The 15,017-nt window shown below is 30.6% G+C and overlaps 1 protein-coding gene across 1 annotated transcript in view; it reads left to right on the top strand.

The window, feature by feature from the left end:
- Nucleotides 1–13,681, top strand: part of rtv (QVR superfamily protein rtv) — a 14,433-nt gene extending 752 nt beyond the window's left edge. The window contains exons 2-3 of the mRNA XM_069824557.1: nucleotides 5,353–5,526; nucleotides 7,449–13,681. Of these exons, the coding sequence (XP_069680658.1) occupies nucleotides 5,353–5,526; nucleotides 7,449–7,651 (377 nt within the window). The 3' untranslated portion in view covers nucleotides 7,652–13,681. The remainder of the gene's footprint in view (nucleotides 1–5,352; nucleotides 5,527–7,448) is intronic.
- The last annotated feature ends 1,336 nt before the right edge of the window (nucleotides 13,682–15,017 follow it).

Genomic DNA, 15,017 nt, shown 5'->3' with positions numbered 1-15,017 from the left:
GCATGCTACAGTTTAAGGATTCCAATAATAATATTTGTAAATATTCTTGTTTAAAGGAATTTATTGTAATAATAGACTCATTGCTAAATATAAACTCTTACAACACTATGCATGTATTAAATCCTTAGTCATATTTCACGTATTCATGAAGATGAGCATCAGAGAGCGCGATATGCAGTGTAATATAGGTAGAAATGTTCGTGTACACACTGTTGAGTAGAACATCAGGTTTTCTCGACTTCGGTACTAGAAGATAACACTTCGACTGTCATTTACGTAAAAAAAAAAAGACTCAGTACTGATTATAGTATGCTGAACGAACTACCAGACACATTCTGAAAGTTACAAGATAAATATCTGGACCTGAATACGGTGATTTTACAGTAAGCTATATTATAGCAATTCCCTTCCATTGTGTTCCAATTGAAGGGGAGAAGCCAGGGAATTTTCCCCGCCCAGATTTTTTCTTACAAACTTGTGCATTCCTGTGTTCATTCCCAACTGGGAAAGAAAATTCCCCTCTCTGAATATACGTTTTATTTAATATTATTAGTATCACACCAGTATGAATGACGATATTTTTTTCTGAAATTGCATTTCCGAAAACTTTTATTTTCTGTGCGGCAGTCAAAACATTTTCTCCTCTATAGTGCTCGAATGAGCTTATTCTTATTGTCGTTTGTAAATATCACATGGATTTTAATATTAAAAATGTTAATCTTTTAGTAAACATATTAAAACATTTTACACAGTCTTTTTTTTTTTAGAACTATATCAGAAATATTATACTTGTTTTCATAATACGATTATATTCTTAAATCACAAATTATGATATATGCAATACGACTTGATTATATTATTCATTTTAATTTAATTTTAACTTGTAGTGTTTTTAATTTTATTGTGTTTTATTTATTATGTAGGCCTAATTGACGTGTACATCCATGTATATGGCCATGTATAGAATAAACACTCAATATCATAAATGATTTGTGAATTATCTAATAGACTACCTATTAAACCATAAGGTAGGATAGAAAAGAGTTATCATGGTTCCATAAAACACGTGAGGTGCCACAGTAATTAAAATGGACATTAACAACAACAATAATAGCAATAATAATAATACATAATTTCAGAATAAACTTTAAAACTAGGTTATAATTTATATAAATACCGGTACTTTGAAAAAAAAAATTAAAAACTAGTATATCAACTAGAAATAAAATTGTTGTCCTCTCTACATTTTTATCAATTCGAACACTAATTGTGGTATAGGTGTTATTTATCTAGTCTATGTGTTTGTTCTCACGGCAATATCACATACGTGTGGCTAAGAACGAGTGGACGGAAAGGTTCAATTCGTGAAGTAGATTATAGTTAATGATGATGGAGCATGAGGGCGTGGAGTAACAGCTCCATACTTCCATGATCTCGGCAACAGAATCAGATGGTGTGGACGGTACCACGTTTCGACCGCCTTTTACTAGGGTTTAAGGCACAGTCGCATTTGTCGCATTTTGCTACTCGACTTCTAAAAATGCAACAAACTTTTAATGTAAATGTGCAAAAATGCGATAACCACATTAGACTTCAGAAACGAAGATGGTAATGGAGAAAATGAAATCAGAGATGTGTTTGAACTAATCTGAATTTAAGTGAAATGCTAATGGCATGGGCAATGTTCAAAAAGGTGTTGAGCAATAGATGTTCAGGAATATTTATTTCAAAGAGTTGGTGCAATTCATGTAAAATAAGTGAACAATTTCTTCTAATAGGTTTATATAATTCCATCGCATACTGTAAATTGTGACCGAGGTTTTAGTTGCATGAATCTTGTAAAAACTGGAATTAGAAACCGTCTTTCAGTAAAAAGAGTAGGCACTCTGCTAACAATAAATCTTGAAGGGCTTACTAGTAAAGAATTTCATTGTTTAGAGTGCCCATATTTTAATGTGAAGTAAATTCAGCAGTAATTGACTCTAAACATACCTACGTCTAATGATTTACTTTACTAGAGTGTGATAAGATGGATCGAAAGTAATAAAACACCAAGAAACAAATTACATAACTTTTTGTTTTTGCATACTTTATTAATTTTATGCTGGACCATGCCGAAATCTAGGAATTATACACATGGTAGCAGTCCTTTAATGCATGTCATTAAAGTACACCTACTCATTAAAGTACAGGTGTTTTCAGCCAATGACAACTCAGCTTACAGGTGTTCAGCCAATGACAAGTCAGCTTTGTATCGTTATAAAACAGCAAGTATCGATTATTCTCGGATATGCAATCGAAAGAGAATTAGCGAAAAGTTACGGAGGCTGGAAATCCAATACTGTCGCAGAAGGTTATGCTTTGTTACTATAATAATTAGCGTTAATTGTAAATAATATTCAAATAAATTCAATTTGTCATCTCGTTTTTCAATGTCGAATTCAATAATCAAGGTTATATCAAGTTTAACAGGATTACATCAAGGTCAATGACATTATTGTTCCTCGGAAAAAAATCAATACTTTCGCGTCTGCGCACATCTCACAATTCACGACCTAGAACAAGGTCACTTCCGATCTTGTCAGATACAAATAAAATGCATACATCTGAATAATTTCAAGTTATAAATATGGTCGAGCATAAAAAGTCGTATGAAACTCGCCTATAATGGTAATTAAGAAGCTCGTATGAAAATTATGAAACTCGCTTGCGCTCGTTTCATAAACATCCATACTCTCTTCTTAATTACTATCATTATAGGCTCGTTGCATAATGTACTATTATCTTTCTGCACAATTATTTATAATATTACAAAATCATTCGCAATTTGCATAAATATAATTTTTCATTTGTGAGTTTTTGCGACAATTATTATTTATTTTGTAGCTTAAACCCGCCTTTTACTCTCAGGAAAGACACGTACTCAATTTGACAAGAGAATAAATGGTCTCCGAAGTTTGACAAAGATAGAAATCTCACTATCCATCCGGGATTGAACCTTGGATCTTCCATCCCGGAGCCAGTTGCTCTGCCAACTTAGCTATCCGACCATCCGATGATGATTATGATGATGATGGTAGTGGTGATTAAATCTGAAGTGTGTTTTATATATACTATACATCTTACAATTCAACAATAATCAATCTTTGGTAGTTCCGTCCTGAATCGTGTCAGAATTATGAAATTTAAATATTTAAAAATATCGGCAATCCCTTTTCATATAGCAAGAAATCTGCAAGCGATACATACAGAAAAAAAAGACAAGGGACGTGCATCTACTCCCAATGGAAGTAAAATAAACCTGCATTTCCATGCTGGAAATCGAACCCTAAACGCCAAATATATAGCTAGAATTGCTACTCTTTAAGAATAATACGTGACTTACATTTCGTTTATTCCTATAAATACCACCAAATAATTAGTTGGTTTGATAACAGATATCAAAGTTTACTTAAAGGTTAGAGGGCATCTTGAAAACTGTACCAAACAACTAATTAAAATATATATCAAGGAATTAATTGTGAATAAAAAGTGTGGCTGCATCAGTAGCGCATTTCACAGAAAGAGAAGTATTGCGAATCAAGTTCTACAGAAATGTTCTCTATGCTGTAAAGTCTTTGCCACGTTTTGACGTCCATATCCCCCACAGACACATTATCGTTGGTTGTGATTTAAAAGTTCGCGTTGCCACGTTCCTAGTTGCATAGTCTAGTATATACAGTCACGAAGCTTGAGTTTATGAGGGTGCTAGGAACAATAGACTGTGCGGTACTATTTCGCATTGTCTGTAATGAGGCGATATTAGCGATCCTAGTGGTTAGCAACTATCTATGGATGCATATTTACTACGTATTGAGCTTCGAGACTGTATATACTAGACTGTGATTATAAGATGTAATTTTAAAATGTTCTCGATGGTGCCATAACTCGCACAAATGTTGCAAAACTATTTTGTTTCCATAAAATAATAATAATAATAATAATAATAATAATAATAATAATAATAATAATAATAATAATAATAATAATCCGTGGCGCTACAGCCCGTGAAGGGCCTAGACCGACCAGCCGGCTACTGGCCTCACGCTCACATGCCGAAGCAGAGATGGACGATCATCTAACCATAATGGAGATATCGTGTGGTTAGCACGATGATCCCCCCAGCCGTTATAGCTGGTATTCGCAACCGGATTTCGCTACCTATCGTAGCTCCCCAAGTGCATCACGATGCTGGGTGGGCACCGGTCCCATACACTGACCGAAATTTCATGAGAAAATTTCTTCTCCCATGAGGACTCGAACCAGCGCGCATTCCGTAACGCGAGTCCTAGGCAGGATGCCTTAGACCGCGACGCCACGGCGCGGGACTGTTTCCATAAAAATATTTTCTAAATACAAGGTTTGACGTGTCTTGAGCTTTTTGTCCAAAATCTCCTCATTAAAATTTAATTGCAATTATGTGTTATTTTTTTAAAACCCTGTATAATAGATTGTTTCGATTTTTTTTTTACCTTTGAAGGTTTAAGTTTGCAAAGCAGCCAACATGAAACAATTGAAAGCAGGAATCGTGACGCTGACCCGCATTTCTCTGTGAATGAAATCGCGTTTTTGTTTTTATGTAGATCCGACTGTCAAGTAACCTGAATACCACTCTAAATTATCCTAACGTCTGAGTAAACAGAACCTCCCCAATCCAAACCCTAATTGTCTGAAATGTCGGTTAATGCGATCGGGAGAACAAGGAAAACGTAACGCAAATTTTAACTAGATTTCGATTACGTATTGTTTGAAAAAAAATACTCATAAGTATAAATTTCCCGTAAGGTTCGGACTGAAATTTTTACTATTACAAATAATAGCCAGAGCATTATTTAATAAGCACTACACGATGTTAAACTGCATAAGAAATAATACGCAGGATACTGAAAGAATGTGAACATGTAAGACATTGGGAAACAGAATTTCGGAAAATCCTAACATTCCCTAATCCGAACGGATTCTGCTGTACCTATATCAAATTTAGTTTTCTTCGCCACTTACTAATTCTCTATGTGCTTTTTCGTTCTTATATTTCCGTATTTTTTATACTGGATGATGTGAGAACTCTTAGATAGGTACTTAAATATGCCAAGTTTTTTGTTATTATTATTATTATTATTATTATTATTATTATTATTATTATTATTAAAATTATTATTATTATTATTATTATTATTATTAGATTGGACTTCATTCAAAACCTTTCTATTACCTAAAACCACATGTAAACTTCAGCAATCACAAAAAAAAAAAAAAAAAAAAAAAAAAAGGACCGAAATATACGAGATATGATGTTTGTACTTTGCGTTATAGGTCTTCTACGACGTTGCTACAATTGCCGTTCCCGAGGTGACTTGGGAACCTGCAAGGATCCATTCACTCTAAATCTCACGCAAGCAGAGCAAGAAAGAGGAGTCGAAGCAGTGCCCTGTGCTTCGGGATGGTGCGGCAAGTTCCTAGAGGGAGGAAATTCCTTCAAGGACGATGGTAAGAATATTCTCTATTCTTCGAGCACAAGTAGGCTAATTCGACCTACGTTAGATTGGTCACGAAAATGTATATAAGTCACAAGAAAATTTCAAAATAATCCAATATCTCCTCCATGCATTGGTAATCTGCAAACTGGATAAACAGCGCATGGAAAATCGAGGAGTATAGGGTACTTTGGAATTTCTTTTCTCGTTGTTGTGTAACTGAATAAATCTGTAACACTTCTCTAGCCACTGTTGTTGTCGTCGTTGTCTTTGTTTATTATTATTATTATTATTACTAGCCGAACCCGTTCGCTCCGCTGCACCCGTTAGAAATAAATATAAAGTAATTACATAATTAAAATAGGACATTTGATCCAGGGAACATTTGTGTTTGATAGAAGGATAAATCGTTTATTATGTTACTTAATTTAAATTTTATTTAAATAATTTAAATGCGATCATTTTGGTCCAGAGACACTCATTTGGTGCAATGACAATTCCTTTAATATGTTTCTTAATTTTTATTACATGCAACCATAGCTTAATGAACATTGACATCATTTAGATTTAATGTGTATACTTTATTTTACTTGCTATATGTTTTCCATTGAATTATGGTAATAACTTAATTTTAACCCTTGTTTTCTACGTATTCAGTAAATGGCGCTTCGGCCACTATGGTTCTGAACCCTTCAAATAACTTAAATACCTTAAATTATATTATATTATATTATATTATATTATACTATATTATATTATATTATATTATATTATATTATATTATATTATATTAAATTATAGTATATTATATTATATAAAAAGTGTGTTGATAACGGATGTACTCCGATAAGTAAGTTTTTTATTTGTTATGGGGGCTCTTGAATCTCAGGAGGAAGAACTTTTAAACAGTGCAACATAATCTGCTTGGCTCATTACCCAGTTTTTTTTGCATTGCATTTAATGCATATGTATTTTAACACGATTCAATTGAGTATTGTTAAAATTTGGATTATAAAATAATGGGATGCTAAGCTAACATACTATTAGTGCGTACTAAATCAATACACTCTCGTTGTTCGTTAATTCTCTGACATTAAAATGAATGAATACATAAACATTATATTTTAACAAATACAGGAAAGGAATATACAGAATAGCCTATCAAGTTTTCTGTGCATAAGAAGCTATTTTAATCTTACCTGTCCTCAATTCACTCAGAAGTTACTGTAATAACATTATAGCATTATGTCCATCTAGTGAAACTACACTTTCCAATGGTGAAATAACAATTAATTATACAAATCGGTTAATTTAGCTTCCGATATTACTTCATACAAACACAGTAACATTCTCCGTAGGCTATCATTCATAGCTTTCGATTGTTGCTGTCCAAGGCCCCTTATAGACGAAGTCATTTGTTTTTTATTCCATTACACCGCCTTAGATGGCAGTTATTTTAATTTTAAAACTCATTTATCTCATTAAATATCAGTCCTATCAAACTTTTGTATAGAATAAAACTTATCGGAAATTATTTTTAAAGAAACTTTTGTTATGTAACATTTTTCATGAAAATCAATAATAAGCGAGATATTTCGATTTATTTAATTCAGGCCCCCTTATAACCCCCCTTTTAAATAAAGTATTTTGAATGCCATATAGCCTAAAATCTAAGTTACAATGAACTTAATTTATATTCCAATTTTCATACAAATTGGTTCAGCCATTATCGCGTGAAAAGGTAACAAACATCCAGACAGACAGACAGACATACAAACAAACATTTCAAAAAAGCGATTTTCGGTTTCAGGATGGTTAATTATACATGTTAATACCAATTATTTTTGGAAAATCGAAAATTACCAGAAAAAATTTGGCTACAGAATTGCTGTTGTTAATACTGTTACTATAAAATTTATTAACTTTTTCTTTCAGAATATGGAGTTGCAACTCAGCGTATGTGTTTGCAGCGAGGTCCATCAGACAATGAGGAAAGATGTGACTACATCACATGGAACCACAGGAAAGTCTACATGTGTTTCTGCCAGGGAGACCTCTGTAATGCATCACCCTCTATCAACACTGTAGCAGCAGTCCTCTTCGTATTTGCAATAATATTACAAAGAGTCATAGGATAACATTTAAGGAAAATATGAAAGCACTGCCTATACACCTTTAAGGCTGAGCTATATACAGCGTGGAAGTAATATAACTGTGCAAATTGAAAGGGATAATAGAATACATTAAAATAAATAAAAAAAACCTGTTATGCGTTTCATATTGTCAAGTGCATGATTAATTTATTAGAAAATTAGACAGTCTGTGTAGTTTGGCAACAGCGCATCACCAGCTCATCCATGAATACACAAACGAACTAAAGTCGCGACGCTGTTCTTCCTGGAGTGACTCCTTCTCTTTGCTTACGTCTTAGGAAGTGAAGGCTCTATAAAGTCTAGGTAGGTAGTATCGTTCGCCATTTTTGTTCTTTCGTTGTCGAGCTACCATACGAGGAATCTATTTGACACACTGTTAAACATTATCATGTCGTAGCTCTTATGATGATAAATCCAACGCACTGTAATTCAGCAAATAATTGAGCGGCAAATAACGTCTTCATGTGCTTTCTGCCAACGCCGACGAAAGAGCCAAAATGGCGGGCGATTATATTAAGTATTTATCGAGCCTTAGGAAATGAATATCGTCTTCATAAGCAAATCACAAGACGCACACGTTTAAATGTAGCCGACCTGCAATGCGATTGGCTGCCGGAAATTAGTGCGACGGGACTATAGATCTTAATAGGAGCATTTCATCCCTTAGTCACTGTAGTAGGGTTACGACACTTCCTAATGGCAGGAAATAACGGTACATGGTAATAATTTTAATTTGCAAGAAAACCATCCATTTTATTTAAAAACTACAACGCATTAAATCATTTCCGTTACGTTTCTCTAATGGTAAGGGTAAAAATCAGAATCGTACAAAGGTAATTATCAAGTATAACAGTCTTAACATTTTTGTCCTTTAAACAAAATTGGAATTATTTCTTCACCACTTTGCCCACAGTCTTTAGGAAGAAATGGATCAGAATCATCTTCAATGATGTCCAATCCTTCCTTCTAAATCTACTATGTGAGAAATATGGGAGGGCAAGAGAATTAATGGCTTTATTGCGAAGAAATCTGCATTAGTTAACATTTATGGGAAAATTATTTTTTTTCTGAGAAAAGTATTCATTTAGGACTAATACAGTACTAGAAATTTTGTTGGACTCTATCGAAGGAATAAGCTGTTAAAATCTGCAGTTATATTACTTCCATCCTGCATAGAGTGGTCCACTTGCTGCAAACCCTGACATCCCTTTCACAACTATAAGCAGATATTCAGAGACGATGAACTATAACATGGCTATAATGGGGAAGCAGTGAAATGACATTGCTAGTAGAAAGCGAGGTGCTCTGAATTAAAATGCAATAATAGTCAATTTGTCACAAATGTCATGACATCTGCAAAAACTTTAATCCTGAGAAAAGTATAACGAGTGGAACACCTTATGTAAGTACACATATGCTTGATCAAGGTCATATAGACTTCTCTGACTAGCGAAATCAGTTTTTCCTGCATTAGCACTGCCTTACAAGATTATATTATGTTCACCATCTAGCATGTGTGTACCTGTTATATAAATTCAGCTTAGTGAGACAATGAAGATATTCCTGAAGGTCAAATTCCCACCAAATCATTTTTCTTTCAATTAAACTATAGGCACACAGTGATTCAAAAAGTACCACAAACTCAAAAGAGTAGATTGTCGACTATTACAATCCCAATGGTAGAAACTGTAAACAGTTCTGATTGTCCACGGTAATAAATATAACACATGGTTCACAACACCAAATTATTCTTCACAAATCTAACCACCACGAAAATTTTAAATCTCATATTATAAAATCTCGTATTATAAAAATATCAATTTTAACTTGCTCTCTTTCTCTTACATGAAAATCTAAAATCTCATATTACAAGAATATCAATTTAAACTTGCTCTCTTTCTTTTACATGAAAAACTAAAATCTCATATTATAAGAACAACAATTTCAACTTCCTCTTTTTCTCTTACATGAAAAACTAAAATCTCATATTACAAGAATATCAATTTAAACTTGCTCTATTTCTTTTACATGAAAATCTAAAATCTCATATTATAAGAATATCAATTTAAACTTGCTCTCTTTCTTTTACATGAAAATCTAAAATCTCATATTACAAGAATATCAATTTAAACTTGCTCGCTTTTTTTACATGAAAATCTAAAATCTCATATTATAAGAATATCAAATTAAACTTGCTCTTTTTCTCTTACATGAAAATCTAAAATCTCATATTACAAGAATATAAATTTAAACTTGCTCTCTTTTTTTACATGAAAATCTAAAATCTCATATTATAAGAATATCAAATTAAACTTGCTCTCTTTCTTTTACATGAAAATGTAAAATCTCATATTATAAGAACAACAATTTAAACTTGCTCTTTTTCTCTTACATGAAAATCTAAAATCTCATATTACAAAATATCAATTTAAACTTGCTCTCTTCTTTTACATGAATATCTAAAATCTCATATTATAAGAATAACAATTTCAACTTCCTCTTTTTCTCTTACATGAAAATCTAAAATCTCATATTATAAAAATATCAATTTCAATTTGCTCTCTTTCTCTTACATGAAAATCTAAAATCTCATTATAAGAATATCAATTTCAACTTGCTCTCTTTCTTTTACATGAAAAACTAAAATCTCATATTATAAGAATATCAATTTAAACTTGCTCTCTTTCTTCTACATGAAAAACTAAAATCTCATATTATAAGAAGAGCAATTTAAACTTGCTCTCTCTCTTCTACATGAAAAACTAAAATCTCATATTATAAGAATATCAATTTTAACTTGCTCTCTTTCTCTTACATGAAAAACTAAAATCTCATATTATAAGAAGAGCAATTTAAACTTGCTCTCTCTCTTCTACATGAAAAACTAAAATCTCATATTATAAGAATATCAATTTTAACTTGCTCTCTTTCTCTTACATGAAAAACTAAAATCTCATATTATAAGAACAACAATTTCAACTTCCTTTTTTTCTCTTACATGAAAATCTAAAATCTCATATTACAAGAATATCAATTTAAACTTGCTCTATTTCTTTTACATGAAAAACTAAAATCTCATATTATAAGAACAACAATTTCAACTTCCTCTTCTTCTCTTACATGAAAATCTAAAATCTCATATTACAAGAATATCAATTTAAACTTGCTCTCTTTCTTTTACATGAAAATCTAAAATCTCATATTATAAGAATATCAATTTAAACTTGCTTTCTTTTACATGAAAATCTAAAATCTCATATTACAAGAATATCAATTTAAACTTGCTCTCTTTCTTTTACATGAAAATCTAAAATCTCATATTATAAGAATATCAATTTAAACTTGCTCTCTTTCTTCTACATGAAAAACTAAAATCTCATATTATAAGAATATCAATTTTAACTTGCTCTCTTTCTCTTACATGAAAAACTAAAATCTCATATTATAAGAAGAGCAATTTAAACTTGCTCTCTCTCTTCTACATGAAAAACTAAAATCTCATATTATAAGAATATCAATTTTAACTTGCTCTCTTTCTCTTACATGAAAAACTAAAATCTCATATTATAAGAACAACAATTTCAACTTGCTCTTTTTCTCTTACATGAAAATCTAAAATCTCATATTACAAGAATATCAATTTAAACTTGCTCTATTTCTTTTACATGAAAATCTAAAATCTCATATTATAATAATATCAATTTTAACTTGCTCTCTTTCTCTTACATGAAAATCTAAAATCTCATATTATAAGAATATCAATTTAAACTTGCTCTCTTTCTTTTACATGAAAATCTAAAATCTCATATTATAAGAATATCAATTTAAACTTGTTCTCTTTCTTTTACATGTAAAACTAAAATCTCATATTATAAGAACAACAATTTCAACTTCCTCTTTTTCTCTTACATGAAAAACTAAAATCTCATATTACAAGAATATCAATTTAAACTTGCTCTATTTCTTTTACATGAAAATCTTAAATCTCATATTATAAGAATATCAATTTAAACTTGCTCTCTTTCTTTTACATGAAAATCTAAAATCTCATATTACAAGAATATCAATTTAAACTTGCTCTCTTTTTTTACATGAAAATCTAAAATCTCATATTATAAGAATATCAAATTAAACTTGCTCTTTTTCTCTTACATGAAAATCTAAAATCTCATATTACAAGAATATAAATTTAAACTTGCTCTCTTTTTTTACATGAAAATCTAAAATCTCATATTATAAGAATATCAAATTAAACTTGCTCTCTTTCTTTTACATGAAAATGTAAAATCTCATATTATAAGAACAACAATTTAAACTTGCTCTTTTTCTCTTACATGAAAATCTAAAATCTCATATTACAAAATATCAATTTAAACTTGCTCTCTTCTTTTACATGAATATCTAAAATCTCATATTATAAGAATAACAATTTCAACTTCCTCTTTTTCTCGTACATGAAAATCTAAAATCTCATATTATAAAAATATCAATTTCAATTTGCTCTCTTTCTCTTACATGAAAATCTAAAATCTCATTATAAGAATATCAATTTCAACTTGCTCTCTTTCTTTTACATGAAAAACTAAAATCTCATATTATAAGAATATCAATTTCAACTTGCTCTCTTTCTTTTTCATTGAAAAACTAAAATCTCATATTATAAGAACAACAATTTCAACTTCCTCTTCTTCTCTTACATGAAAATCTAAAATCTCATATTACAAGAATATCAATTTAAACTTGCTCTCTTTCTTTTACATGAAAATCTAAAATCTCATATTATAAGAATATCAATTTAAACTTGCTTTCTTTTACATGAAAATCTAAAATCTCATATTACAAGAATATCAATTTAAACTTGCTCTCTTTCTTTTACATGAAAATCTAAAATCTCATATTACAAGAATATCAATTTAAACTTGCTCTCTTTCTTTTACATGAAAAACTAAAATCTCATATTATAAGAATAGCAATTTAAACTTGCTCTCTCTCTCTTCTACATGAAAAACTAAAATCTCATATTATAAGAATATCAATTTTAACTTGCTCTCTTTCTCTTACATGAAAAACTAAAATCTCATATTATAAGAACAACAATTTCAACTTGCTCTTTTTCTCTTACATGAAAATCTAAAATCTCATATTACAAGAATATCAATTTAAACTTGCTCTATTTCTTTTACATGAAAATCTAAAATCTCATATTATAATAATAACAATTTCAACTTCCTCTTTTTCTCTTACATGAAAATCTAAAATCTCATATTACAAGAATATCAATTTAAACTTGCTCTATTTCTTTTACATGAAAATCTAAAATCTCACATTATAAGAAAAACAATTTCAACTTCCTCTTTTTCTCTTATATGAAAATCTAAACTCTCATATTACAAAAATATCAATTTAAACTTGCTCTTTTTCTCTTACATGAAAATCTAATATCTCATATTATAAGAATACTAATTTCAACTTGCTCTTTTTCTCTTACCTCATCATGGACTTCAGCACTGTAACAGATTCTCCAGCATGTGGTACGGAATTCACATCTTCAGCAGCTACTTAAGCTGAAAAGATTAAAAGACAATCATGAAATTAACTATACGAGTACCGTACTTAAATAATTCAATGACTCACCTCCTTCCAGCTGCATTAGCTATGCTTCTCTCTGCAATTATGCTATTTTCTTTTCAATCTGGAAGCTTATTGCAGTTTCATCCAGAATTTTTTCTGATTTCATATGAGAACTTAACTCTGATTCATTGCATATCAGAAGCTCTCTCTCTCTCTTTTACATATATATATATATATATATATATATATATATATCTTCCCATGTTACCGTACTTATTTTTGCAAAACTTTGCAACCAATTTCATATATCTTTGAATTAAATTCAATATATGTTATCTTTAACTGTCATCTTTCAGCATCTAATGCTTATCAACAAAACATTATATAAAATACATGAAAATGTCATTATTTTCAATACACAACTGACTACGAAAGTCTTAAAAATAGGCTGACAACGAAAATTAGTCGAGCTGAAATATAATAGCAAACAACGAATCTGACTTAATGCACAAAAATATTTTAAGTCACTGCAAACAAGTATTACTATGCAAAATTTGTTGTACAAATTCCCACAACAGTCAAGACATTCTCAGTCTAATAACTGTCATACTCTGAATACACTAGAAACAGTTAACATTTCGTTTAAAATTAGTCACAGGTTTTGAATTTTATTAAAATATTGAATAGAACAAATCTTCGCTTAAGACTAAATACCTTTTATTTTTATTTTCACAGTAAATATGTATTTAATCTAAAATAGTAGCTATAAATTAAAGAGTAGATATATTTATACAGTATACATATTTTTATACAGAGAAATATTTTAGATATTTGTTCAAATGTTTTTTTGTAGAGAATGAATGCTGAATGCAATGAGAAATACAACTGTTATTTCTAATAATGTCTGTTACTTTTCCCATTGTATAAAATTTTAAATTTTTTAAAGGTTGACTTAGGTGATATGTATCTCAATAAAGAGTGAAAATTGATCTGTATAAATTTTACTTCAATAAATATTTAAATTAAAAAATCTATTGTATTTATTAATCACATCATTTAACTACAAATTATGCTGCTGTAACAGATATTTACATAATTTATGTACATGTTTTTAGGTGAAAAATGATATGGCAAAAGAATTTATTATCGTTCTAGAATTTTCAACACTAATTTCTTTAAGAAACATTACATATTGGAAGAACACGGGTTCATTTCCTGTAAGAGAAGTGAACATTTACCTCCTTCCCACAGAAATTTTCTGTCGATAGTATTACCTCAAGCAGTGATCTTGCACCTTGCTGAACACTTCTCCTTCATCCATCATGAATAAGGCCTAACTTGACCTTTTTCAGCTGTCTACGAATTCTTCGGCGTCCTTGTGGCTTGTACTTTGTTACGTGAAGAGGCAGTCTTGTATTATCCTTGGTGAACATATGACTAGAAAATCCCACTACTGATGAATCTACTGCTCCATCTTTCATAGGGACTGAATGAGTTAAAAGATAAAAATAGTAATTGTGTTCTTGGTGGTATGGGGATTGGAGTGGAGGTAAGGGTTTGGAAGTCATGATGGGAGTGACCATGGTCGTAATTTTGGTTTCTGTGGTTGTAACAGTAGGTTTTATCTTATATTGGGGTAATTGTGCAAATGAGGATAGTGGTGATGGTTATAGTGGTAGCAGTAGTTGTGTGATTGTGGTTTCGTTGCAATTGCTGTTGTTGTCACAATGGTAGTAATTACTTTTTGTTATAATGTGATAACCATGGTTTTGGTTTTTAT

Source organism: Periplaneta americana, chromosome 4, assembly GCF_040183065.1.
Source record: "Periplaneta americana isolate PAMFEO1 chromosome 4, P.americana_PAMFEO1_priV1, whole genome shotgun sequence".
Classification (NCBI taxonomy): domain Eukaryota; kingdom Metazoa; phylum Arthropoda; class Insecta; order Blattodea; family Blattidae; genus Periplaneta; species Periplaneta americana.
This window is presented reverse-complemented; position numbering and strand designations above follow the sequence as displayed.